Source organism: Dermacentor andersoni, chromosome 8, assembly GCF_023375885.2.
Source record: "Dermacentor andersoni chromosome 8, qqDerAnde1_hic_scaffold, whole genome shotgun sequence".
Lineage (NCBI taxonomy): Eukaryota > Metazoa > Arthropoda > Arachnida > Ixodida > Ixodidae > Dermacentor > Dermacentor andersoni.
The window spans coordinates 98,518,762-98,545,620 of NC_092821.1; the positions used below are offsets into that span (position 1 = coordinate 98,518,762).

The window sequence follows — 26,859 nt, forward strand, 5'->3', positions numbered from 1 at the left end:
AGAAGAGGCTCTAAATAATTAACCGTTTTGAATTGGTCGCTATAGACAAGGCTTTAAATAATTAACTGCAAAGCAAACAAGGTTTTGTGCCATGATAACTGGGTGATTCGCTCCTTAATACAGCAGAAAAGACAAGATCCAAAATTTTTGCGCCAGTGCTCCTTTAAGCCTGAACTACAGGAGCAAGCTTTAAAGCTGAATTTCACATGGCTAATGGAGATGCTGCGGCACGACATGCAATGTCTGCTGGCTTGCACAACATGAAGCAAAAAGAGACAGGCGCTCACCACATTGCTGCGAGTTTATGTTCAATGCACAAACTACACTCAAACCCCATTATAACGAAGTTGAAGGAGGAGCCAAAATTACTTTGTTATGTGGACCACACTGCATCCCTATAAATTTATGCCTACCAGCCTTAAAGGGTGCCTCACCAGGCCCCATTAGAAATTTTTTTATACACTACGAGCTGCAGGGTGCCATTTAGGGTGCATCCTATTCAAATAATTTTTTCAAATGGGTTCATTATTAGAGAAGGTAGGAGGAATTAAGATTACTTGCAGCCAGGAGGTAAGCTTCACTACCAAAACAGACACTCTCTCCCTTTGCACATTTCCATCGAAAAATATTTCAGTTTAAAATTCCGGTGAAGCGTCAGGGGAATCATCGTTAAACATTTACAACTCATGTAACATTCATCTTATATCAATTATTTCATTTAATTACAAGCTATGTAGTTGCCAATGTAGTGCCCAGAACTCACTTGTCACCACTCCGGGCTATGCTCTTCTATGCATGGTAACACATCTCTGAAAACTCCATGCAACAGTGCATGCAACAATCAATAACTTCTTTGTATAAGCATACTAAAGGCACATATAATCAAATCCTTTTGACAACTGCACTGCCATGTATTGTCAACATGAATTCTCAGTCCAATGCCAAAAAAAAATTGGAGGACGCTTAAGCATCGCCTTCAAGAGTGGAACACGATAGCGTTATCGCACCCCGTTCGCACCGCCTACTCAAACACGCTACGCCAGCCAAACGTCTCGATCGGCACAGATAGCCGGGCCCCGACGCGCCATGAAGGCGGACGCGATCATGGGGCGAGTGGCGCGCCACGTGTCGGGGCAGCGCCGTACATTGCGAGGAGGGGGTCTTCTGTGTTTGCCGCAAGATGGCTCTGCGTTTGCGCAGAGCGCAGAAGAAATGTAGCGGAAACGTACTTCACTACTCGTGAAACTGCGACTTCTGTAAGTTACATGGTCATAATTACCGATATACACCGCAGTATAACTTTCTACGGCACGTTTCTAAGGCAACACCGCATTCACTAGAGGTGATTTCGTGCCGTTTTGAAGGAACGAACTCGTGGCTGAGTGGTAGCGTCTCCGTCTCACACTCCAGAGACCCTGGTTCGATTCCCACCAGCCGATCTTGCAAGAGGTTTTTTATTTATGAAGTGCCTTCTGGGATTTATCGCTCACGGCCAACGCCGCCGACGCCGACCCCGACGACACCGGCTTTTCTGCGACACGAGCTTCTTAACGCTATCGCGTTAAAATGAGCACATAACAACTACATGGCTTGTGTGTTCCAGAGGACATGTACACCATGTTCACCAATCTAGACGAGTGTGCAGTGATTATGTGATCGCTGTCAAAAGTTTGTGGACAATCAGGGAGAAGATGCCACAGTAGGCGTCAGTTCCACAAAGCCAAGGAGCACACGCACCTTATTGTGTGCGCATCGTTACAAGGTTCATCAGAATGCTAAGCGAACACGAGAAACACCAGGTCGGTACAAAACAAATATGTATATCAAAAACGGGACTGTACAAACGAGAGGCCCACCACGAAGGTTACTCCTGTGTAGACATGACGGCAGTGACTAGACGAACCAGGGCAGGCAGCTGTGCCAAGTCCTCATGCCGCCTGCGGAACAAAGTTTTCTTTGTGAACTGATGCCTTGACTTTCATGTAAGTGCAATTTTCCAATCACATGAGTGCACTACCAAGGAGACCAGCCCCATTATATAAAAATCGAACTTGTAGTTCATTCAACTTGGTTTGCAGAACAAATCTGGGGCTGCCACCAGAGTGCCGCTATCACTGCAGAGAGCTATACAAGGAGGCTGGTAGGCAACAGTTCAAGTCCAGACTGAACTTTAGGCATTTTAACATTCATTGGCAGAGGACGATTTGTTAATGAAATATTTGTCGCCCCACCTGTAAATTAGGTGTCTTCCTGTACCGAGCAAACGTCGCTGAAATTCTTTGGTTAAAAAGGTGTTTAGAAGCAAGGTCATTTGGAAGATCCAAAGCTAGTGTTCACAGGAAAAATAGCCCCACGCAGTGCTGTGGTGCTGCAATATGCGGTGGAATGTCAAAAACGTTGGGGCAACTGTTACGTGCATGGACCTTGCCATTTGCAGTCTAAATGTTCAGTGCAAATTCACAACCACAGACTGCACATAACTAGGCCAACTGCATTTAGACCAACAAGCCAGCGTAAGTATTTAATGTTCTTTTTGTAACCATGGTATGCAGCAGAACCCCATTGATACATTCCTCACTGTTGCGTTTTCCCGACTGCTATGCCGCCATTTCACAGTCCCAACCCGAATCACATCGACTCCCATGTATTATGTCTCCACCTGATATGTCGCCATTCTGCACTGTTCCCACACCGTGCATTGCGTTTGAACGCAGCGATCGCGTATATTTAACTGCGCAGACACGCTCATCGCAATAGGGTTGGCAGCGATAGCTCTGAATATGGGACGTGCAACGACCCGTATGGAGAATGGCTGGTACCGGAAGAGGAAACTTGGTGTGTGCAGCCACTTTCACGAGACACAGGTGGGCAAGTACTGTGGAGAAGCTGCCGCGGCAGGTGCCATCTGCTGCCTCAGATCGCGAGTACCTTGGACCTTTTCAGGTTCACGTGGGATCTAGCGGCCAGAAAACGTACCATTACAGTCGCTGTTGATTTACTGAATGTTGGCGCCAAAAGAGGGTGTTTTCTGGGAGAATTTGAAACGGTAAAAAAGATATGTGCAGTAAGAAAGATGTGTAAGAAACTTAACTCTATTGGGTAATCTTTTGCGTTCTCAATTGCAAACGCTGGCGCTAGGAAATCATATGAAACGGGATCGTATCAATGAGGTTCTGGTGTATAAAAAACTCACCAAGCTCTTGATTCTTCTACACTTTACCCAAGCTTCTTGCCTTCAAAGTAGCTCCCTTTGTTAGCAACATGCCACTCTGAATATTTCTTTCATATTTGTAATACCTTCTGGAACACTTCTTTATTAGCGAATTAAGTCTGCAAACTTTTCTTGTAATGGCCTCCCTTAAAGGCAGATTTCAACTTGGGAAACCTTAAGAAGTCCACTGGAGCCATATCTGGAGACCAGGCTGGCTGGAGTACAATGGTCACTTTCATTTTGTTGCCGTGGCATAACACACAACTAGTTTGCCAGAAGCTGAGGTCTCTTCAAACACATGGCTTCTCTAAAATGTTTCAGGAATGCTACATAAAGCTCCTTGTTTGCTGTCTGTTCACATAGAAAGTATACATAGTAAAAAAAAACTGTCATACCTGCCTGCCAAAAAAAAAAGCCCGAGCATCACCTTCATGTTAGATAAAATAATGCAAGCTCTCTTTGATTTGGAGTGATTCTTGCTCCTCCCACTGTGAAACTGAACCTTGGCTTCTATGTCACATTGTACACCTAGGTTTCATCTCCTGTTACGATGGTCTTCAAAAAGTGTTCACCAGTGCTGGCACAATCAAGCTGTCCTTGGCTGATGTTAACACGGTTCACTGTCTGGTTCTGTCTGTGTGTATGCATGCATGTGCACGTGGTATGTGTGTTCAACAGTACCGAGCATCATGCTCGATCCTTTTAAATCTCAGGCATGCACACGGATAGTGCACTTCCCACAGAATTCTTGCAGTGAAGAAATAAAAAGCTATCATATTTTAGGAAATAAGCTCACTGCCTGTCTATAAAATTCAAGGGGTGCACCATTCTGTTCTGTGTAGCAAAGGATCCAAATTTGTGCATAGAAGGCAATGACAAATTGAAGAACCTAGTGCAACAAAGCCTACCTCTTGAGCTCCTCTTCCTTTGGAGGTGTCAGTATGTCTGAGGCAGCACTATGCAAAGGAAGGGGAAAGAAAATGAAAGGTCAACGTCTCAAACACTTTTAAAGTCATTTGCAGGAAGCTTACTGCATTAATTGGCTCAGGAGCCTAACAAAAGAAAATGGAGCCAAGAACTACACAGCAAAAAAGGGAACATATAATGCAGTTCAAGTAATGAATCCTATTAGTCATTCTGAAAGAGCTACCCAATGCCTGTGTTTTTTTAATACGAGACATACCAGTAAAAAAACGGAATGCTCAGTAAGAAAACACTGCAGAAGTGAAGTGTGGCCATTTGAAGGAATGGCATATAATTTCACCATAGGTTTCTGATGATTTACATTATTTTAACTGCCTGAGGGCATAATTGTCCAAAAAGCAGAGACTGTGCTTCTGATCTGCATGGTTTTTTAAAGGTGTGTCATTGAAAGTATCAAAATGGCAAAGTTAAAAAGCAATTGTGATGCGAAGGGCACCACAATATTTTAAAACATATGCATGATAGCCCATGTAAAGTAACTTCATAGCATAAATGGGACATATAACCTATGAACATTAAGATATCCGTAAAAGCCTCATGGAATCATTATTAGAAGTGGGGGGGAGAGAGAGAGAGAGAGAAAAACATATTTTCCTTTTTAAGTTTGTTTTGAGCACATATGTTTTTTGGGATACCTAAGCAGTTCAATAACAAGCAACAGCAAACAGATACTGAGAAGCAATACATTATGCAAAATAGAAGTGAGGCGTGCACACGGACACAAGAGTAAAGAAGTGGACAACACGAACGCCGTCGGCGTTCGTGTTGTCCACTTCTCTACTCTTGTGTCCTGTCTGCACGCCTCACTTCTATTTTGCATAATGAATCCTTACCAACTAGCTCAGCTTTCTGTCGTTCTAAGCAATACATTGTTTTTAGATAACAGTGAAAAGGTCAGCTATCTTGCTGTTGCCGATTTTGCCTGTAGTAGGCAAGATGTCTAATCGTTTTGCTTGAAGCAGGTATACCGCTACAGTGTCCTTTCAACATCAGAAGACTCTCATATGGTCACAAACTGACAAAAAAAAAACTCCTCAAACAAAATTTTTCATAGAAATTGATGCAACATTCACCAAATCATTAAACGGGCACTAATATTGGTACAGCTTATGGAAAACTTGGGAGAGTTCAGAGGTATGTGTAGGACGTGAAAGATTGTATTACAATGTGCAACAGCTTGTGATGCAGCTTATTCACCAAAAAGTGCTTGTACGAGGTCATAACCAATTCAACATGCAGTTCTTGCTGGGACCAAAAAGAGTGAGGGCTCCGACAGCAGGACCTCGGCTCAGACTCACGTTTACCTGGGAAGATGAGCCTGGTGTTCTTTAAGATAACTGCAGATTTTTATAGCTGTCAATATGTCAGGGCTGTTTCAACATTGCCACTGCTCCAATCACCTGCTGCGCAACATCACCTCATAGCAGTAGAAAACGCAGCTTTCGTACCAAAAGCGCAGCTACATTTTGTGGCAATATCTATTGTTAAAACTAGGGCTGCGTGACTACTCGAAGGCCACCAAACCGAATAGAATATTCAATGTTTGAATAATTAGTTTCGTGAACCAAATATCCACTATTAGACTTTTCGAATATTCAATGCATTCGGTGTAGAGACCCGCGCAGTGCCACATGTCGTCTGAGCCGCGGAGCCCCTCGTGCACGATGCCACCCAAGCGAGCATTTCACTTTATTTTTGGCACAACTGGAGGGCCGAGTGAGCGCGCTGCGGACAGCTGGTGCAGCAGCAGACTCGGTGAATGCGAGCGCTCCCCAACATCGGCCCATTGCAAAGATGGAACACACAGCACCAGAACACCGCAATTCGCAGTACGGTGCCGCGTCAGCCGGGGTCACCTCTGTCGGTACAAGGTTCGTCCAGGTCGACAGGACCGATGGAAATGGTAATGCGACGCGAACAGAGAGAACTGCAAGAAATCTGTAGGATGCTTAAGCTTTGCCTTTAAGAGTGGAAGACAATATCATTAAAAGCTCCCCGACTGCTCCTGACACCTCCCAGCAACTGCAGTTTATGTAACCGTAATATTTACCAGGAAACTGGCAGCGAACGCTATCGAAGGCGAGGTTTCTGGTAGAAACGCGGCCTCTTGCATGGGCCTATCCCGGAGGTAGTGCACAGCCATGCCAAAAAAAATAATTACATCATTTGCAGGTTTCTGTTATTGTTTAGCACGTTTAATATTTAAGTCTGAGAAGATTTAACATTAAAAGGCATGCACTGGCGGTGTTTTCTTTCATGACATTTGTTTGTGGGCTGTCGTTCCCGAATTCCGCGGAATAAGTTCGTCAGGAATGTAAGACAAGGTATGAGCAACTTTAGCAAACAAATGGTGCGGCAATATAACCCGCATATACCGCATGTTATATATGAAAGCATGGCATATACATGTCCCTAAACACACAGGGGGAATTTTCGTTCACAGGGACGCCGACGCTGAACACCCACACCAGATTTTCTGCGATATGGGGCCCTTAACATAAGCTATCACTTTAAAAAGCTGAGCGTATATCGTAGCCCCCGCTAAGCATGCAGATCGTGTTGAATACATGGCGACAAACTTCATGCCGCTTCAACAACCATCAGTTTAACCCGCATGCATGATCTCAGGACCAATCACTGATACGAACACAACGACTTGCGGCTCATTACAATATCATCCAGTGGCAAAGCTTCGTCACTGCAGCACTGCCTAAGCCACTAGGCCTAATCAGCACTGCTTCATCGGGCGTTGGCAAATAAGGTTATGGTTTCATGCCAAATAGATGTAGATCTATTCACAGCAGCCGCGCGACACTCGAAAAGCCAACAAACCACCTCGCAAATGAAAGTGAGTGCACGAGATGGCAACAACAAAGTTGTTCACGGCCACCATCTTTGCGACAGTGACACACCATACTTCCTGATGCATTTCGTAGACGTACATCGGTCTCCTTTTGTAGATTCAAGCAACCTGTCACAAGATTAGCTTTGAGTTTACACGGCAGGCGCGAAAGTGTTGCATGAGCCAGTTACACGCATCTGTGCGGACGGCGGATGTACAGTGCTTAGCGATTGAAACGCAATACTCAGACAGCATGGTGGCCAGTGCTTCTTGCAAGGTGATTGCTGAGGAGGCTGAATGCAGTTACGATGCATCAAAAAAGATTCTCGCATTCATGTGACACAAAAAATGCATCATCTCAGTCTCACTAGCACCCCGATGGAGCAAGAAAGTACCAGCCGCCATGTTGTGCGAGTATCGCGTTTATTTCAATCGCTGAGCGCTGTGCAAGGACAGAAGGGAAGGGGGCGCAGGCGTTGCATGAACTTGCTGTGACCCTCCAGATTTCAGAATATTTGATGAGTGGCAAATCACGCCGAACCTGACAATGACGCTGCGCAGACGGTGCCTGCTCTTTAGACAGCACCGGCTGCGCATGGAGCAGCGATTGGCCTTATGATAACCCACCTGCCGCAATGTTGGGATAGCCCTTCTGTATTTGGGAAGAAGGCTGGAACGCAAACCTTTCTAGGCTATAAATAAAAGGTTGGCACAAAACACAGTTCCACTATTAAAATGATAACCTCATTGGTATTCAGTACAACAGAACGTTGCTAATTCCTTTATTTCAGAGTAAAAGAATCACTTCATTCCATTCAACAGAAATTCTATAGATAAAAGGTCTTTTCCAGACCTTTGTATATTAGAACTGAGCTATATTTAGTGCTGGCATACTAATTGGGTGTTCCCTTCAATAAGAGTAGACTGTATTGTGCATCTTGATTTTTATGTACCTAAGTTACTGACAGCTTGCAACAATTTTGTTTTGCAATGCTAGGAGACTCTTGGGCATGTGCAGCACCATATTTTCTTGTCCGAAATGTTAAGCCTTAATTTATTTGAAAAATTTTCGGATGTTGGATTCGATATACAGCTTTCTTTCTTAATTCAATTTGATATTCGATTCAAAATACTACCCGGGATACACACACCCCTAATTAAAGCCAGAAGGATGGTTACTCAGTATTTTTAGGTGACACGGTCAAGTCTGCACCATGGCAGTGAAACAGGAAAGAGAAACTTAATCGTGAAGAGCCAACTGATCTAACACCAGTATGACCAATGGCCGGAAAAAGAGGTATTATCCGAAAAACGTATACAGCAGAATTGTATCAACGAGATTCCATACATGTATTCCTAGAAAGCAGTACCCTGGTCAGTATAACTGCAGCATTTAATTAAACTGCTTATAACAACTCGATTTTTATGATTAATGAAAGCAGTTGAAAGTTGACAACACTATATTGAAGAGCTTTATTGCCAGAAGGTATGAACATGCAACAACTTCAGCTACCATCAGACTTAGCTGAAACACGCCCTGAAACCCTTTCATTTGTTTTGTAGACAGAGGTATAGATATGACTGGTCACATCACCTCACAGAATGTGTGCATTCTGTGAGGCTGTGCAAGATGGTAACTGTTACATGTTTGAGTTAATAAGTCTAACAGCAGATGTACTTCAATGTGACAGCAAATCATACACAATTTTCATAAAAACGAGTGGTTAAAAAATTGTGGCGTCATGCATGTCACATCAGTTACAATGTATCAAATGACTCACCGCACCACATCGACAGCATTACATGCTCGATCAAACCATTAAGCCACTTGCAACATGACAATGTTGGATGTGGCAATCTACCTAGTCATGACCATGCATACTTGACTAACTGCTGGATATACAGGGGCTTATACCATATTTTTCAGAAGACAGGATTCCTTTTTCCAAAATCTTTAGCCTCAAGGTCTACCCCTAGCTTATATGCAAGACTCATAGATTCAGTTACTGTTTCAATGTGAGGGCCACAGCACCACATTTCTGGCGATCCATATTTTAGATGACACCACAAATTCTAGCAATTTATAAACCTTGAAAGGTGAAGTAGTCCCGTATTTTTGTGTATATAACCTGCACAGAGAATTCGAAAAATTGAACAATGAATGCATTGTACAAGTTATAAGCAAATTTTGCCTTTAGGTGTGACTTCACTGCAGCTCAAATTTCGCCTTATGGTGTGGCTTTATCGCAGGGCATGTCACGCAGCCATGAAGCCACACCATAAGACAAAAGTCTGCTTGCCGTGACGTCACACCTCAAGGCAAAATATGTGGCCCCCCTCCCAACTGCACCCTCGTCTTACAATCATGACTGCCTTAAATCGAAAAAATATGGTATTATGCAGCATACCACAGCAAACAAATAGCCTGAACAACCTCTAAATTTCAATACTTACAGCACCCGTGGCTTCATACACAGCCATACCAATTGCGACACCAGTTCGCAGCCCGAGCAAACAAAATCGCAGCTCACTCACCCGGAACGCTTGATGATGGCGGTCAGCTCGAGCACCCGCCGTTCCAGGATTGCCCAGGGTGGTCCCTGTCCTTGGCAGGTGCTGCAGAGCTGGCCCGTCTTGGACAGGCACAGCAGGGCCCGAGCCACCAGGTCCTGGGACCGCACTGCAAGCTGCAGTCATGCCCAAAGTTTGAAATCAATCAAAATCAAGTTCACATCCCAAAGAAACACATCGGCTATGAGAGGTGCCATAGTGGGAGGCTCCATATTGATTTTGACCACCTGAAGCTACAGTAATAAATTAAGCTGGTTGATTCTTTGTTGTTGTTGTTCTTTGAAATGCATGTTTCCTAGCACAACAAACTTGGACATAAGTTCAAAGTCGACAGAAACAGATGCAACTATGCATGGCCATCGGGCATGGCTCGATGAAAAATGAAGCTACCAAGCACCGAGTATGATGATAAGTGTCCCGAACAAAGTCAAGTCACACAGCTGAAGAGTGAAATTCCACAGCGCCATGCACACAAGTCAACACGATGTCTATCAATAGCCTTTCATTTTTCAACAATGTACAGGGTTGTTGTATGATTATTATATTACAACTGAAATTCATTACAGCAACGTTGCATCCTACATAAAAATACTTTTATTATATCTTACATTCGATATAAGCTCACACCACAAGCATGGTGCCTCCAACTGGTCAACAAAGTGTCTCCTGTCGACTTTGATGGCTCGCCAGTGGCTTGGTGTGCTTATCGTGGCACAACACAATATATGGCACAAATATGTAACACTAAATTAGAAGCACACTTTGAAGAATTTGTAATACGCAACCATGTGATCAGTGTGACCCTGCAGCATTGCCACATTGTCTCACTGGCTATGGACCAGCCAAGCCAATGGCCAAAATGCACAGGTGCATCCAGAATGCATTGCTTCATGTTGATCTTGATGAGTATTTTACATTTTTGATACGAATAAACAAATTTTGAGCTGTGAGCAAAGAACTGCTTGCTTCACTGTAACCACTACTGTCTTGGATCATGCATTTTCGGTTTTGTTATATATCAGTAAAGTGCTCAAAGCATGGCCAACCAAATTTTAGATTTACTTCGTCATATATTATAGTTCACTGGCCTAACCCCCCTATAGCAATATCTGAGTGCCAAGAAAATCCCATAGTTATTGTTATAACTGGGTTGCACAAAAAAAAATCAGAGGAGACACACATCCAAATATGTTATTTAGACAGCAAGAAATGCAGCCAAACCCACTTATAACACTACTGGTTTTAACAATACTAGGATGTAAAAATGAGCAGCTGCCACATTGTGAACTTTTGTATGTGATCTATGGTATAATAACACCACTTACTACAATGTTCCCATGCAGCATTACAGGCTATAACAATTCAATCTGACCGCTACTCGGTGTCTAAACCGAAAAGAAAAAGAACACAAAATCTTGCGGGGAAAAAACGCCAGCACTTCGCCAAACCCGCCTTTGTGGTTAGGACAAGTTATAGGTGGTGTTGTTGCACCCCTCCAACACTGGCGAGAGGGCGGGAGGAAGATGGGAGAGGGGTGCACGAGGCCAGTGATGCGATGCGACAAAGGCATGCCGTGCAGAGTGAGCGGCACAAATGCAGGTGCAGATACGTGGCTAGCATTTTCTTTTTCCTTCTGAATTTCAAGCTCTTTATCTTTTTCAGGCGCACACCCAGTAGCCAGATTTAATTGTTAATTTAATTTAATTGGTATAACTGAAAACACTGCCTGGGAGCATTAACATTATCAATGCTATGAAACTTGATCCGACTAGTGTCAATCCTTTTCAACCCTTATCGGTTGTAATCAGCCTTATTGGATTCAATCCAAGTTATCAACCCTTATATGTTCTTATCAACCTTATTGGACATGATCCGACCCTTATCAACTCTTATCAGTCCTTATAAATCTTATCAGACTTGATCGGACCCTTGTCAAGACTTATTGAGCTTTATTAACCTTATCAGAATTGCTCCGACTATTAAAAGCCCTTACCGCTCTTTAACACCTTATCCATCCACGCCGAACCATTATCAACTGTGTTGAGATCCATATAACCCCTCCTCACTCCATATCAACTCATTGACTGCCTATCTGTATGTGTTGCGCGACGTGAAGCCCATAAGCCCTCAGAAATTGGTGGCATTTCGGTTGGTGAAGGAATGGCCCAATGGAAGGCACATCCTGCGACCACCGAAACGAATCAGCATTATAATTTGGCATTATAATTTAATTATAAGTTTGGTATTATAATTTGGCATTATAATTTTGCAAAATCGAAATTTTCCTGATATCTGCAACACTCCAAGTCGACTCTACATGTTGTCCTAGAGATAGATTTTATTCCACTATCACCATCACAATCATTTAATAAAGCCTTCACAGAAACTGTTCTCCTTTGACATTTATGTATCACCAGTACAACACATTCAAATGGTTCAAATATATTCACTTTCTGTAAGAGTGGGTGTTTAGCCTTATGGGTAAGACTCTCGGCTTCTGAGTGTGGGGTCACAGGTTTAAAACTCACCACCCCCAATGTTTTTCCTTTCAAATTTATTTTGTTCTATACATTAATGTCTTTAAAGCGATTTGTCTTAGTATGTGGCAGATGGACAGGTTTCCCCATTGTGTAGGCATAGAAATACTTATGCATTTAAAACATGAGCATAGAGCATGCATGAATTTTCTTCCTCTGGCAGGTATACACAATTGCCCTGCTTTGCGGATGACTTGTGGCTGGTGGTGCTGGCACCTGTCTACACCACCTGTACAGTGCATTGACATAGCTTCAGTGAGCACTTGCAGTTATACAGCACCAGCAGAGTGAGACCCACACATTAGAGCACTCCCCTTAACAGCGATTGACACTGCACTTAACTTCTCCATTCCAGTCATCAATGTCTCTTCCTCTGTCTGTCTCATCTCTGCAGATTTCAGAGAGATCAAATCAACTTTTCTAGAAGGCAGCCAAGAATTTAAGCACCTTCAAGGCCCTTACAAAGCATTTTCAAAAATTAAAGCACCATGATGTCTGACAACTTCAAAACAAAACACTGTCTTAAATGATGAGCAAACAATTTGTTTATTACAAGTGGTTGCTTGCTAAGCCTTTCTTGCATACACCATCAACGGCCACCACAAACAAGAGGACTCCCTACTATGAAGATGCTAGGTGGATAGAATTGGCTTAACTCTTTGCCTGCATAAACTGCCCGGTCAGATACACAAATGATGTGCACTAAGCTCAGCTGAAATCGAAATTAAGAAATATTTCACACACTCCATCAAAGTTAAGGGGTTTTCAAGCCCTTGAATATGGCAGTTTCCCATTCGATGGTTTCGAGAATCACTACGAACCCTGATCTCACTACTGTTCCAAACAAATAGCTGAAAGAAGTCCTACTGTCGTTTCATGCCTGCCGCCGCCACCACTACCACGCTGGAGAGGGGCAGCAGTGAGTGTTACCTTAGAGAGGCTGGTGATTACAATGCACAGGAGCCTGGTGCGACGCTCGCTCAACAAGCCTTGGGTGCTGAGAAGCTCAAAGGCCAACAACTCGAGCACCTCGAAGAAGTCACACACCGCCTTGGGGGAGCAGAGAGAGCTCTCGTTGGGCGAGGCGAACTCTCCAATGGCCCACACCTGCATCAGAGGGGACACAAGGAAAACGCTTGCCTTTCTTTTCATCACTTTTGCTTTTGCAACGAGCAAGAAAAATGCAATGGGTGAGACATGTGCCCAATATGCCACCTTCTGGCTTTGCGACTGGTGTAGGCAATGCAACAAGATGCATGGCCCACCTTTCATCCATCCTGGAGAAAAGTACTGCAGCTACCCTAGCACAGCTTTCACTATAATGTAGTTTATGTAGTTCAATAAAACACAGTATAGTAAAGGTTAGGCATTAATGTTGAAACAGGCCCCTTAGGTGATAAGCCTCAAATTGGCATATGTTTTAGGACCTATAAAGGCCTATTAATCACAATGACCATTTTCAATTATACATTTATGCAAAAAATATCAGCCTTTGGAAGATCTCAGCAGACCACGAAACTTTATTGTATTTTTTTCGGACATTGGTCAGTGACCCATTCTTAGTAAGATTTCATGTTTCTTAACCCTTTGAGGGTCAATTTTTTCACCATATGCGACCGCCCGGGGTCGATATGTTCTTTTTATTACAGATTCCAATTCTTCTTAGAGACTTATTTCGAAAAAAATTTGCCGTAATTTTTCTAGGGTGACCATAAAGTGAGAAAAAAATATTTTGAGTTGGTATATATGTACTCTTCATTCATGAATAACAACATAAAAAAAGGAAATAAACTTATAGGAATTAAAAATTTGATGCATTGTTATACACATAGTTCAAGGGTTTGAAAATGCGCACACGAGAATATTTCGCAAGACCCAAATGCTCCTGCTCTTACACTAATATGTACATCCATAGCGTAATAGAACTGCGTAGGTGCGCTCACTCAAGGAAACTGTGGTTGTGTGCCCGTCAAAAAAGCAAAACATGTGACAAACATCCGCTAATCTTCATCTTATTGCGAACCAGAGGAAATTAGTTTTCGCGAGTGTCCTAAAAAATAAAAAGCAACGGAAACGCATGCACGGTGGCATCCTTCCAATGCACACCCCTGTGAGCATTAAACGAGCGAGAGACAGGCGGTCGCCCTTTGAGCGATTAGTAACGAGATAGCCATCAGTTTTGCAAGCGCAAGAAGCCAGAACTGCTCATGGAACAAAACCCAAACCATCGACCACCCATGCGCGCACCAATGCACGAGCGGTACTATATAGACGCGTGGGAGCAAACTAGCTCTAAAACAAACCATGCCACGAAAATCGAGGGAGGGAGGCACACGAAAAAAATTCCCTGTATTCCCACATAGTGGCAGCACATGACAGAAAAGAAAAAGTTAGGAAATTGGCGCGCTTTTTAAATGCACAGACGGCGCCATAAATATACGGCATCGACCATTTTTCTACTTGTTCGTGGCGCCATATATTTACGTCATTGACCATTAAAGGGTTAACGAAAATTCAATCATGGGATCCGGTATGCCAAAGCCACAATCCGATTATGAGGCACGCTGTACGGGGGGTAATCCTAATAATAATTTTAACCATCTATGTTTCTTTAGCGTACACTTACATCTACATACATACATCTACATACATGAATGATTTTGCATTTCTTATCCATCGAAATGTAGCCGCCGTCACCAGGATTGAACCCACAACCTGAAGCTCAGCAGTGAAACACGACAGCCACTAAGTTGCTGCGGCAAGTAGAGTTCAGTTTGCGCACCCTGCAAAACCCTCATTACTCAAAAGAATGGTCGAGATACCATAGGGCATGTTGTGACATTCACTGACAAATGATTTTAGAGATTTCCAATGTTGAGCAATCCTCCTGACCACAGATTAAAGCAGTACAGTCTATTAAAATAAAGCAGCAAGCTTCTCAAAATTCTGTCAGACAAGCTGGCCTACATCAGTAAGGATTCTACTGTAAATAGAATCCTCTTACCAGGTTTGCAAAGAAGTCAGGTCCTGCATCATATGAGCTGGTGTGGCTGAGAAACTCCACAAACTCGGAAGTCAGCAGAAAGGTCACATCAGGGAACTTGCGGAACAGCTGGGGAAGCACGTCGGCCAGGAGCCTGGGCACGTTTTTATTCAACGCTATGGGCTGCTCTGAAATTTCACTAAGTATTATATGTGATCAAAAAAAAGGACCGAACTGCTGCAATAATAACTTTATTGCAGCAGATACAACATAATCAATAAAAGTTTGTGTTTAGACAAGTTGGTTCTTGATCACAAATGTGAAGTTGCAATGTGTAACTCTAAGAAGACAGCCACGAAGAGAATACAGCCACACACACAGGATCTTGCACAAAACAACAGTGGCACAAACCAACAATAGCATAAGCCAACAACAGCACACACAACAACCACTGAGGCAACAGAAAAAGTTGTTGGCTTGAGCAATCATTTTTGTGCGTACGCTCATGTTTTAGCTAGGTCTTTTTGCATAGCTCTCACTGCATAGCTCTTAAGTTATGAAGCATAACTTTGCATTCACAATCAACTTACCCAAGTTATGAAATTTAGTAGCCGTGTACATATAATGTATCAAGAACTGTCAAAAATACAACATAGTGCTGACTAAAACAGAACTTTCTACTAAAATTTTAGAGCAGGCTACTCGAACTACTGTTAGAAATGCTGGCCCGTGCCAGGAAGGGTTCTTCTGCAACAACCTCTTACCAGGTTCAAAGAAATTGTCTTTCACCATCCTTCATTCTTTCTGCCACTGCGTTCCAAAATACTAAATTGCTTAGCTCTCACCCAACTTCTGCAGCTTACTCAAAACTGTTGCCTTAAAGGTAGTTTCCTCTGCTAGCGACACACCGCTCCCAACATTTCTTCAACTTTGTAAAACCTTCTGGAACACTTCTCTAAGATGTGGGCTCAAGGCAGTGGCTGCAGAGCCAGTGGCCAGCTGAAGCTCTCAGAGACGACACAGGGTGCAAGAGCCATTCTAGAGACAACTTTTACTGCCCGAAACCCCAGGCGATCCGGACTGCTTCCTGGTCACTGCTTCTTGCGCTCTGGCCTCAGGCTAGCCGCGCGTGGCAATGGCGCGTGAGCCAGGCCCAGATGGTGATGATGGTGACACAGTGGCACAGCCATGCAGCCAGCGTTCCCATAATAAATAGTGAATTAATACTTCTATCAATTTTCTTTGGTCTCATCAAATGTGTTGAAATGGCCTCCTTTCAAGGTACATTTTAACTTGGACAATTTTAGATCTACTGCAGCCATATCTGGAGAGTAGCCTGACTGCGGTGCAACAGCCAACTTGTTTTTCATCAGAAAATCAAGCACAAGGAGCGACGACTAGCTGGTGTGATATTACGGTACCCCACTCAACTCTGGTTCGCCAATAGCTAAGGCTTCGAAATGCTTCAGAACTGCTGCTTAAAACTTCTTGCTTACTGTCTGTCCCCATCAAAAGAGGCACTGCGTTACCAAGTACTGCCGCTAGTCAGCACTAGTAGTTGCACTGTGTTCCATTCACTGGTGTGGGCGCTGTGCGATCACTTCCGGTCCTTTTTCTTATGGAATTTTTTATAGCTGAAACACAACATGGTGCCATGGAACACTCGGCGGGAAACTTGCAAAACTGTGTGCAACAAAAAATACCACCCACAATTCTTTGTGCATTTATCTCAAGCAAGGTGCAGCACTCTGAATAACAATGTGCAGAGTTAATACCTTCAGAGTTTTTACTCCACACGTACTTTTAAATATTCCAGCCTGTTACAAAGATACCACATCGCAAGCATCTTACAAACACTATCACGCAAAATTGATTTTGAATGACCATGGTAGAGCCCATTCACATGCTGAAACTTGACATATGTATGCCTGAGCATGTCAGAGTTGGCCTAACTGAGAACGAAAAGGTGACAACTGTCATATCAATGCATGATTTCATCAAATCACAGATTACGCTAAATACAACAATGCAAATTCATGACCTAGTGATTTGAGACAATGATTGATTGATTGATTGATTGATTGATTGATTGATTGATTGATTGATTGATTGATTGATTGATTGATTGTGTCAGAGCAACATTATGGCAATGACATACATTGTGATCAGGAATACTGAATAATTAATTGACTGGTTGATCAAGCTCAACCTACCAGAGCAACACCGAGGCTATGAGAGACACTGTACTAATAAGGAATCTTGATTAACTTTGTTCCAAGACTCCTTTCTTTGCAGTCACAAACGAGTCACATCACTAATGAGTGCTCTTCTCACCTGCAGTCCTGAAGTCACTGTGCTAAAATGAATTCAGGCTACTATACATCAGTGCGCACAGGAATGCTTACTTTCTTTACAACAGCATTTCTTTTTTTTTTTCAACACCTACATCTCAGGAAGCGGTACAAAGCATCTGCAAAGAAACTGGACTCACTTTCGCAGCCTTTCACAGTACCCTCGCGACCCAAAGCACACAGACAGTCGCTCCATGAAGGCTGGCAGCAGTCGTGAAGCCAGCTCTGAGTCACCAAACTGCACAAAGGTCTTCAGGTAGCACCTGCATGACAAAGGCAACAGTTTCGTACCCCCAGGTGACTCGCCCGACCACATAACAGAGAGCCACTCTGGAATAATTCTTGGAGCTCCAGAACTCACTTCAATATGCAAGGAAGTGAGTTCACAACGAAACGTTCTGACTGCTGCAGCAATAACATACTTTTTTTTCATTGCATACATAGTTTGAATAGTTTGATTGCACCGAGAGCCTGGTGGTTGGAGAGGGAGGGGAGCGGCTCTAATACATAAACTACGTACAGATCACACAGCAGTGACTAACTGAAAAAAGAGCAACAAAAAATGACAAACCAATTGTGTACACACAGCAGCAAAAGTTCATCAAGAACTAAGGGTGTGCAAATACCAAATAGCAGATTTTAAATCAAATATTGCATCCAATCAAGAAAATAAAGCTGAATATGAAATCGAATACTGGATATAAAAACATTTTCCACAAAGTCTAATGTTTAAATATTTCAGGCAGGAAAACATGGTGCTGCACATGCTTGAGAGTCCCCTAACATTGCATAACAAGCATGCAGCAAGCTATCAATAACATAGGTAGACAGAAATCAAGATATACAGTGTGGTGTACTCTTATTAAGTGGAATGCTAATTTAGTATGCCAGAACTGATTACAGCTCACATCTAGTATATAAAATTGTAGAAAATATCTTTCGGACAATCCGAAAAAAAAAAAAAAAAAAACGTGACTGAGAAAAACAATTAATTTCCTTGAATTTGAGAGTCCGCGACCAAAGATACTTTTACATGCCGTGTCGACGATAAATTCATATCGGAGGTATAAAGTGAAGCCTGTGAAGTTTTTGCGTCCACTCTGTCGCTGCGGCTGATAAGTGTAGCTCGCAGTGGAATGCAAGAGCATAGGCAGAGGGGCGCGAACGCCTTGTCTGCCTCTCGCTTCAACGCGTCTCTGAAACCCAAGGTTGTGCGACGTTCACCTCTATACGCGAAAGACAGCCTTAAAGAAGCCACACCTATCTCGGCTGGCTCAACCTTTGCACCCACCACAAATTACCCCCAAGATGGCGTGTGTGTCATATGTAAGAGGCATGCGACGCAGAAAGGAAGAAGAGAATGATATGCACATATCGGTCCGAACAGCACAAGCCCTCGAGGCGCGTGACCCGAGCTGTGATCGAGGGAGAAGCGGCGCTGAGCAGGGATTATCAACGTGGCTCTGTGCCAAGAAGGTTGTAGCATCAGCACTGGCGATGGGAGCCATGGAGGTTCGGTCAAGTCCGTGACACTGGCGGTCCAGGGTGTGGCCGTCGACCTCGGCGACATTCGAGCGAGGCTCCTTGGACCTGCTGCAGCCTCTCACGGCAGTGCCAGGCACTCCAGGAAGGATCCCCCTTCAGAGGCAGACCAGCACATACGATAGCCCCAGGGTGTCTCGTCGGCACTCAAAGTAGCGACGGAACCCAGAGTTAGGCCTAACTGGAGAGGCCGAGGTACAATGTCACCGACGGAGTTCAGGACAGCGGCACCAGAGATGGACGAGTTGACTGGCCAACACCAAAGCAGCAACGTTTATGGAGTCGGCGAGAACACTGACTATGATGAAGATACGACATGCTTCAAACTCTGAAGATACGTGCGATGACAAAAGTCAGTAAGAACAGTCCTTTCTAGTAGCACCGCAGCCATAGGCTAGGGCGGCCCGACTTTCGCGTGGCAAATGCCAAGGACTAACATAGCCGGTAATAAAGACATGTTTAGTGGTTATTAAGTAGGTTGCATAAGTGTTAGGATTTATTCATTGTGTTTTACTTTGAGTGAGTTTAATATTGAGTTTGGGGTAGAGTGTAATTAAAATCTGTTTGTGGTGCTGCTCTGTGTCTCCCAGCCCCATCTCTCGTAACATCCACACGCCCCCGAGATCAGTATCACACGACAGCGTGTTGCCTGCGTATGCGCTCAGCCCCTCCCATTGCTCGAGCGGGAAGACGGTGCGCACCAAGTCACCGTTCTTCTTGGCTCACCCTTGCATGCTTTCCTTCTCACCCACAGTATACAGCACGCCAGATCTGATAGGATCTTATTACAATTGAACTTGGACGCACATAAAAGCAAAAAGGCCTTCCTGCTACGCTGCTCTGTCTTGTCGGCTGCTCTCTACCGCGAGGCACACAATTTGAGAGGTGTGCTTGCAAGCAGCCACGTGAAATCCAACCATTTGACTATCTGTGTCTGCGGAAGTTTCCATCTATTGCCTAGGTATTCCTTCCCGGTGGCAGAGAAATTTCGTTATATTGAAATTGTGGATAAACACACTTCGTTATATTGAAGTTCAAGATACATTGTGTTCTAAAGCAAGAAGTTATAAAAAAGGTAAACACTTTGTTATATAGAGAATTTCGTTACATTGAAGTTTGTTATATCTAGGTTTAACTGTACAAAATAAAATGTGATCCACTATGCAGCACCTAATGTAGTGCGAAGACAGCACAGTGTACTTATTAAATGGAGATAAATTAGCTTATGGAGGCAGTCTTCCCGGATAATGCATTCTGCTGTTTAATAATGGTGGATGTGAATTCTGCCGAGGAAGGTCTGTAATAAGAGAGCAGCATTTAACGGCAGAAGTCTTCCCACCTGGTGGCGGGTCACCTACCCAAGAAGGTCTGGGGCATGCTCCGAGCAGCGGACCACCTTCGGGTGATTGACCTGGTCAGCGATCAGGGTGTGGAACTTGGCGACGCTGTAAGACAGGATAACACTAAGTGTACATGGCGACTCACCAACACAGCTGCGTGACATATTGCACACTTACAGAACGTGCATTTGTGGCAAGCAGCAGATCAGAATGGCCTTCATAAACAAGCAGCAAACAGCTGATAAAAAAAAAGTGCTAGGACAGTTTGACAGAAGATCAACATACTTGAAGTGTTACTGAAGTACTAAAGCGCCAAGCAGACGACACAAGAAGAGACACGGAAGAGGTCTTACTAATAACTGAGCATCAGTTGTTAGTAAGCGCCCGTCCGTGTCTCTTCTGTCATCTGTTTGGCGCTTTAGTATTTCAGTAACATGCACCAACTAGCCCAACAAAAAGTTCTGCTTGAATACTTGAAATGTGTTTACCATTTATCGAAGGCTTAATGTAGAAGCATTGCTTCATTATTTCACATGGGCAACACAGTACGAGAATGAAGGTATTCGTCAGGAAAATGAAGATGGTGATGTGCCTGCACAAGCTGTCCATCAGCGATCTTGCCTATTCACTTCCAATACACTTTCAACCCAATACCCAGCACCTCCACCAGAATGTTACGTGTAGAAAGACACAGACGAAAGAGGCTATTTACAGGCTATTTACACTGGACTGGAGCCAGAGCGCCAGGCCGACATTCACTCGCACCAAGCGCACAGACCCACTTCGTCGTCGTTCTCGCGGCGGCTCGTCTCTCGGGTATCTACCGATAATATCGTAATAATATACTTACTTTACCTTTCATCTCCCTCACAATTTTGATTCCACCCTATGGGCACTGAAAACTTTAGTGAGCTTAATGGTAAGAGCATCATCCTTGACCAAATATCTGTTCCCTGTCTTTCAATCTAAACAGCTGCATCTTACAGTGTGTGCCTTTACAGATGCCATTCTTCGCGTTATTCACAGCAACACTGCGTATAAGTATTTTCAATCTGCTGTGAAAGAACATTCGTACAAGCCAACTTCCTTCACTTTCAGTGGATTTTGGCTTCCACCAGAAATCAATTCAGTCGAACCTTGTTTCAATGAAGTCACATGTCCCGCGAAAATACCTTCATTATATTGGTCATAAGCACACATTTGTTACACACTAATATCGGCGAGAAACATTTTAGGTTCACTTTGTTTCGTCCGACAATTTGTTGCATTTATGTTCATTTTGTTGAGGCTCGACTGTACTTCCTCCGATACAGTTCCTGAACAGCAGAAGTTATTTTGTAAGTAATCCTAAATTTAGCAAAGCAGTATTACACACATATGAAGCAAATGTGTTACTCTAGAGCAACAACTTGCAAGAAAGTTTATTACACAGACTGAAAATATGTAATAAAGAAACAGAAACAGCGCAACACAGGACGGGCGAGTAAGGAGCACAGGACAGAGCGCCGTTTTTTTTATTCCAATGACGAACCAACCAGCCCCTTTGAACACACTGCTAATGAAAATCTGTGAACAAGCTACAAGCATTATCATTTTTTTTCTGCAATAACAAAGAAATCAATTACAAATTCTGCCCATGTTATAGCAGCCCATGGGTGGCACTACCACAGTGGGAGGCACACAATGTTATGGCACTGCGCGCTCCACAAATGTGGAACACATAACACTTACGCAGCCAGCTCGGGACGCTGGTTCCAGTCACTGTGTTTAAGAGGGACAAAGTAATGACAAGCGATTACAGAAAGGTCAGAGGGTGTGCCCTAAATATAGCATCAACATCTGCACTATAAGTAACATGACGAAAACCAAGGTCAAAGCAAATGCAGAGTTTAGCAAGAGAGCAAGCCCCCATCCACCATTCAATTGGCGTGATCAGCCAAAAAAAAGTAAGTGCAAATGAATTTATGGAAATTCATGCCAATGGCATTGCATGTGGTTTCTTTCTCAATGCACACGTGAGATAAAATAGTATGAGCCAGACAGTACACTGCACATATTCCAGATTCCTAATGCAAGACCTATCAGGCTTAAATGTTTAAAAACCATGGTAGCGTGTTTACACACTGTGTGTTTACAGACAGGCAAATGAAATAACATTTTCGGCTGACATTGAGGAGCCCTGCGACATCATCTCTGAAAAGCATCAGATCTTTCAGGTATCCACATTCACCTGTAAAAAATAATTCTCGGCCATTTTCGCAGGCACTGCAGCAGCTCACCCGTCGAACGTGTCTCCAATGCCGCTGATGTCGCGGAGCACAAACTTGAGCATGGACTTGTGCACCTCCGTACCAAGCTGGAGCGAGGACTGGCGCTTAGTGCGAGCACTCTCCGACAAACCCATCAGCTCCCTCTCGAGTACCAGGGCTGCCGTCAGTGCAGGCAGGTCCACCAGGCTGTGGAACACCTGCAGGCGTGAGAGCATGGGCCAGGTGTACATTTGTACGCAAAGCATGCAGCTACTGCAATAGCAATGAGTACCTGCAATAAACTGGCAGTAGTAAATAACCATAAATAACAGTACAAATAAATAAGTAAGTAGTATTTAATGCAATCCAATAAATGGCCATCTACCACTGAAGTCTACCACTGAATGTGGTGCCAGCCTTGTCAAGCTCTTGTATGCAGCGCATTACGAACAGGGAGAACAGAAAAAAAAACTAATGATGCACACATGGTACTTTCTGTTGCTCCTGCCGGTAATCTGTATTAATGGTACACCAACAGACCCAAACAGCAACGCTTCTATGCTTTTCTCGGCATCCTTGCATCACTTTAGTAAAGAAAAATGAAATTAGATTACTGTGTTAAAGGAACATTTTTGATGTGACATAAACAATTGACTGGACTGGAAGACTTTATTATGGTTCATTGATTGATTGATTGATTTTTACTTAAGCAAAAGGGAGGCAAAATCGAAAGGCTGCAAGCATTTTAACTGCCCAACTTTTGAGTAGAGATCTGAACTGGACCTGGAGCCATGGAAAAGACGCAGGGTATATGAATAGAGAAGAGGCCAAGAAAGGTTAGAAGAATAGCAGTTGTAAAGGAAAGAAAACAGTAGGACATGCGAAAAGAACCAAGAGACGTAGCTATGTATAAGGAAAATGCATGAGTACAACAAACAAACAGGATAAGTAAATGAACAAATAAGTGGACAACCCTTCCCCACCATAAAGTACAGCTGCATAAGAGAGAGAGAGAAGCCTGTTACTTAGAAGCAATGGTGGTGGAAGGGGAATCAAAAGATTTTTGAAGGGGACGGAAAAAGAAAGCAAGCTAAAGAGTATACGCATAAAGGTGACAATCATATTCAATGATAAGGAAACAGTGAGAACATCAGGCATTTATATATTTGCTATAGGTTTTTGAGCAAGCAGACTTCAGAGAGCAAACAAGAAATCCAAGGTTTTCCGCAGTTTCGAAGGGCAGGGTGTGGGACGCGAGAAGCTACACAGATTTAGTGGAATACAAGAAATCATATCTATTTGCCTCCACCTAACAAGATACAGCAGACTCCCATTAATATTCTTTTTCGGTTAATTCGATCCTGACCGAAGGTCTCAGCTGACACCCATGCATTTCTATGGGCCCAACTTTTCGTTATTTCAACCCTCAAATTGGCTTTCGCGGCATCATTTGAACTTTACCAATCAGCACGCACACACTTGACCCCAATAGCGACACCAATAGTGGCCCCTTCAGTGGTAGCGTCTGCTTCGGCGGAGTTTAGGGGACAGTGAATCTGTTAAAAACTGTCATATCCTGACGAAAACGCCTACCGTATTTTTGCGCACATAGCCCGCACCAAGAATTCAAAACATTTAACAGTAAAGTGGGGGTGCGGGTAATATGTGAATTTCGGCTTGAAGCGCCGAACCTCAAGGCAAGGTTCTCCGCCATTCAAAGTTTCGTTATCTCCCAAGCAATCCCACCTCCTCCCCACCCCTGCGTGTTGAAGCTCCCTTCTTGGAGAGACCATGGGAGCTTCAAGCTCCCACGGTCACCCATTCTCCTCCGCTTTATGGGTCGACATTTTCCATTTAGTAGTAAGCGAATAGCGCGCACAGCACCGGCAAGCTCGCACGTCAACCATTCCCGTGGCACTCCTTCAGTCTGTGCTTTCCATTTCTCCATCCGCGCTGTTATCCGCTTTTGTGTGAGTGCTAGCTGCGAAGTGATCCAATTCACATCACATATCATGTGAATGGTTCGTCCGCGATAACAACCAGCGTGTGAATTCAGCTTTGTCAGCATCGCCGGGGAATGCGGGGGACAGAGCTGCTGGCCGAAGATACGAAGCAGAAATTCGTGCATCCACGAGTGGAGACTGTTTTCACAAAGATTTGAGCAGTGTTGCATGCAGTTACTTCCGCAAATTGTACGCAGTGACTTTTTTTTTCCGGGTCTGTTGTAATTGGGGGTGCAGATTATACAGCGCAACGGGTTATATGCGCAAGAATACAGTATTTATGGTTCACCCAGACAAGATTTTCCAGCAATAACCAGAGCTCACAATGTCTAATTACGGTACTTACCCAATTTTGACACGGGCCTTTCTTTTAAGAAAATTAAAACAAAAACCACCTTTGTGATGTTTGTATGCTTTTCTGCATAGCACGTACACATTGTGGCAAAGCCAACTTTATAAAACTGGCCATTGTGCAACACGCATTTAAAGGGAAGATTCTCATCCACACGAATACAGCATGAAGCTACAAAGGAAGAAAGGGTCTGATTTGCCACATATCAGACCCTTGGCCATTTCCTTCAAAATTGAGTGTGTGTTAAATTTGTACTTTGTTTAGCACCTTTAATGTTATTTGTTATTTTTCTACTTTGGGCACATAGAAAGTGGCCGTGCATTTTATTCAGGGACCTGTCAAATCGGGCAAATACTGCCATAGGAATCGGCAGTGGGTTCTGGCATTTTTTATGCACCTTATTCATTTCACCTCACCGGATGATTCTATCTATTTCGTCAGTCCTGTGAGGGTCGAATTAACATAAGTCCATTGTATTTCATCCCGACACCCAGGCCATTTAAGTAACATAACATAATTCAGAACAGAGGTTGTCCCATTTGGGTTTTCACAACAGCCCAGCAAACAGACATGCAATTTCATAAGCCAGTTCAGTAACACATAATAATTCGCCCAATACTATCCGTTTCTTTCATCGGTGCTACAACGGGCAAGTGCAGGAAGCACTTGGGCGGTGCCAGTGCAGTGCATATGTTGCACTAGATATGCCAGCGCTGCACACTGCTCTTGCACTTTTGAGGCAAGCACCGTGATGCTGGCCATGTTGATTGCTTGGTCTAACTGCACAGGAACCAGGCACGCATAGCCAGATATTTTGTTTTTTATGCAGCACAAGCTTATAATCTGTGCTTTCTGCGCACTTTTTTTAGTAATTCCCCACAGCGCTGCATCACAAATGGCATTTTGATCATGCTAAGAGTGCTGGTAACGAGAAAAAAAAAAGCACCCCCTGAAACACATCAGTATGCAGTGGCTGTATGAAATTTCAAAGTGCCCGGAGCAATTCCAGCTGTGCAGAAATACAGTCGAAGACCTTAGAAACCTTTCGCACATGATCTTAAAAGACCCACTGCGTCGAGAAAAGGAAGCTCAGCAACCGCCGTCTACAAGATGTCGTCACAAGACGCAAGATGTCATGCACGCCTGCGCCACAACACATTCGAGGACCACAGTGCAGGGGTGCACTTTTGCAATGACCAGGGAATCAAGTGCCGCAGCACAGCACACCGCGAAATTGTGCAGGAGGGGCACTGAACGGTACATGAATTGAACAAGTCCCATAACGCAGATGATTCAACACCTGCACACATGAACCTGGTTACTCTGTAGTGGTTTCTGTAACAAGACCTCTGCTGTTGTCGTTGATGGTGCAGAATGGGATAAGCGCTGCATCTGCCATTTCTCCTTTCCAAGCAAAAATATTCAAACGACTTGACGTCAGAATTAGAGCAACTGCAAACACATTGCGCGCTGTGATCTAGTATTTCCTCTTGGTAAGGGTGGGAAGACGCCATAACATCGCTTTGTGCAAAGGAGCATCTGCCTCTACTTAGTGTCATGAGGAAAGAAAGACAATGCAATCTTTTCTACTCAATAATTATTAAGTTAGTCCTACTCAGTAGGAATGCTAAACCAACGCAAAAGACATGGACCAAAGGAAGATGTAGAACACACACATAAGCACTGACTAACAACTCTTCCCTAGTTGGCTCGACATTCCTAATGTCAAGCATGCTAGCCTAATCTTCCATTCTAGTTCTAGTCAACAAGTTTATGTACATAAATGGCTCAAGTACTCTTTTTCTCTTTCAATAGCGCTTGTCTTTCTGCACATACTGTAAATGCGGGAATTTGAAGGCAGCTTTTCATCCTTGTTTTGCATGTTTGCAACAGT

General features: G+C 43.7%; 1 protein-coding gene across 3 annotated transcripts in view; it reads right to left on the reverse strand.

Moving 5' to 3' along the window:
- The window catches only part of LOC126529306 (AP-5 complex subunit zeta-1-like), a 102,835-nt gene that overhangs the window by 53,804 nt on the left and 22,172 nt on the right, over positions 1-26,859 (reverse strand). For 2 of the 3 annotated variants that reach the window (XM_055069755.2, XM_055069754.2), the window contains exons 11-18: positions 22,641-22,828; positions 20,380-20,466; positions 17,620-17,742; positions 15,150-15,282; positions 13,076-13,252; positions 9,573-9,724; positions 4,120-4,167; positions 1,857-1,937 (exon numbers count right to left, since the gene is read on the reverse strand). In XM_055069755.2, the coding sequence (XP_054925730.1) occupies positions 1,865-1,937; positions 4,120-4,167; positions 9,573-9,724; positions 13,076-13,252; positions 15,150-15,282; positions 17,620-17,742; positions 20,380-20,466; positions 22,641-22,828 (981 nt within the window). In that variant the 3' untranslated portion in view covers positions 1,857-1,864. Of the gene's footprint in view, positions 1-1,800; positions 1,938-4,119; positions 4,168-9,572; positions 9,725-13,075; positions 13,253-15,149; positions 15,283-17,619; positions 17,743-20,379; positions 20,467-22,640; positions 22,829-26,859 lie in introns of those variants that run through there. The other variant, XM_050176905.3, reaches the window with a different exon arrangement.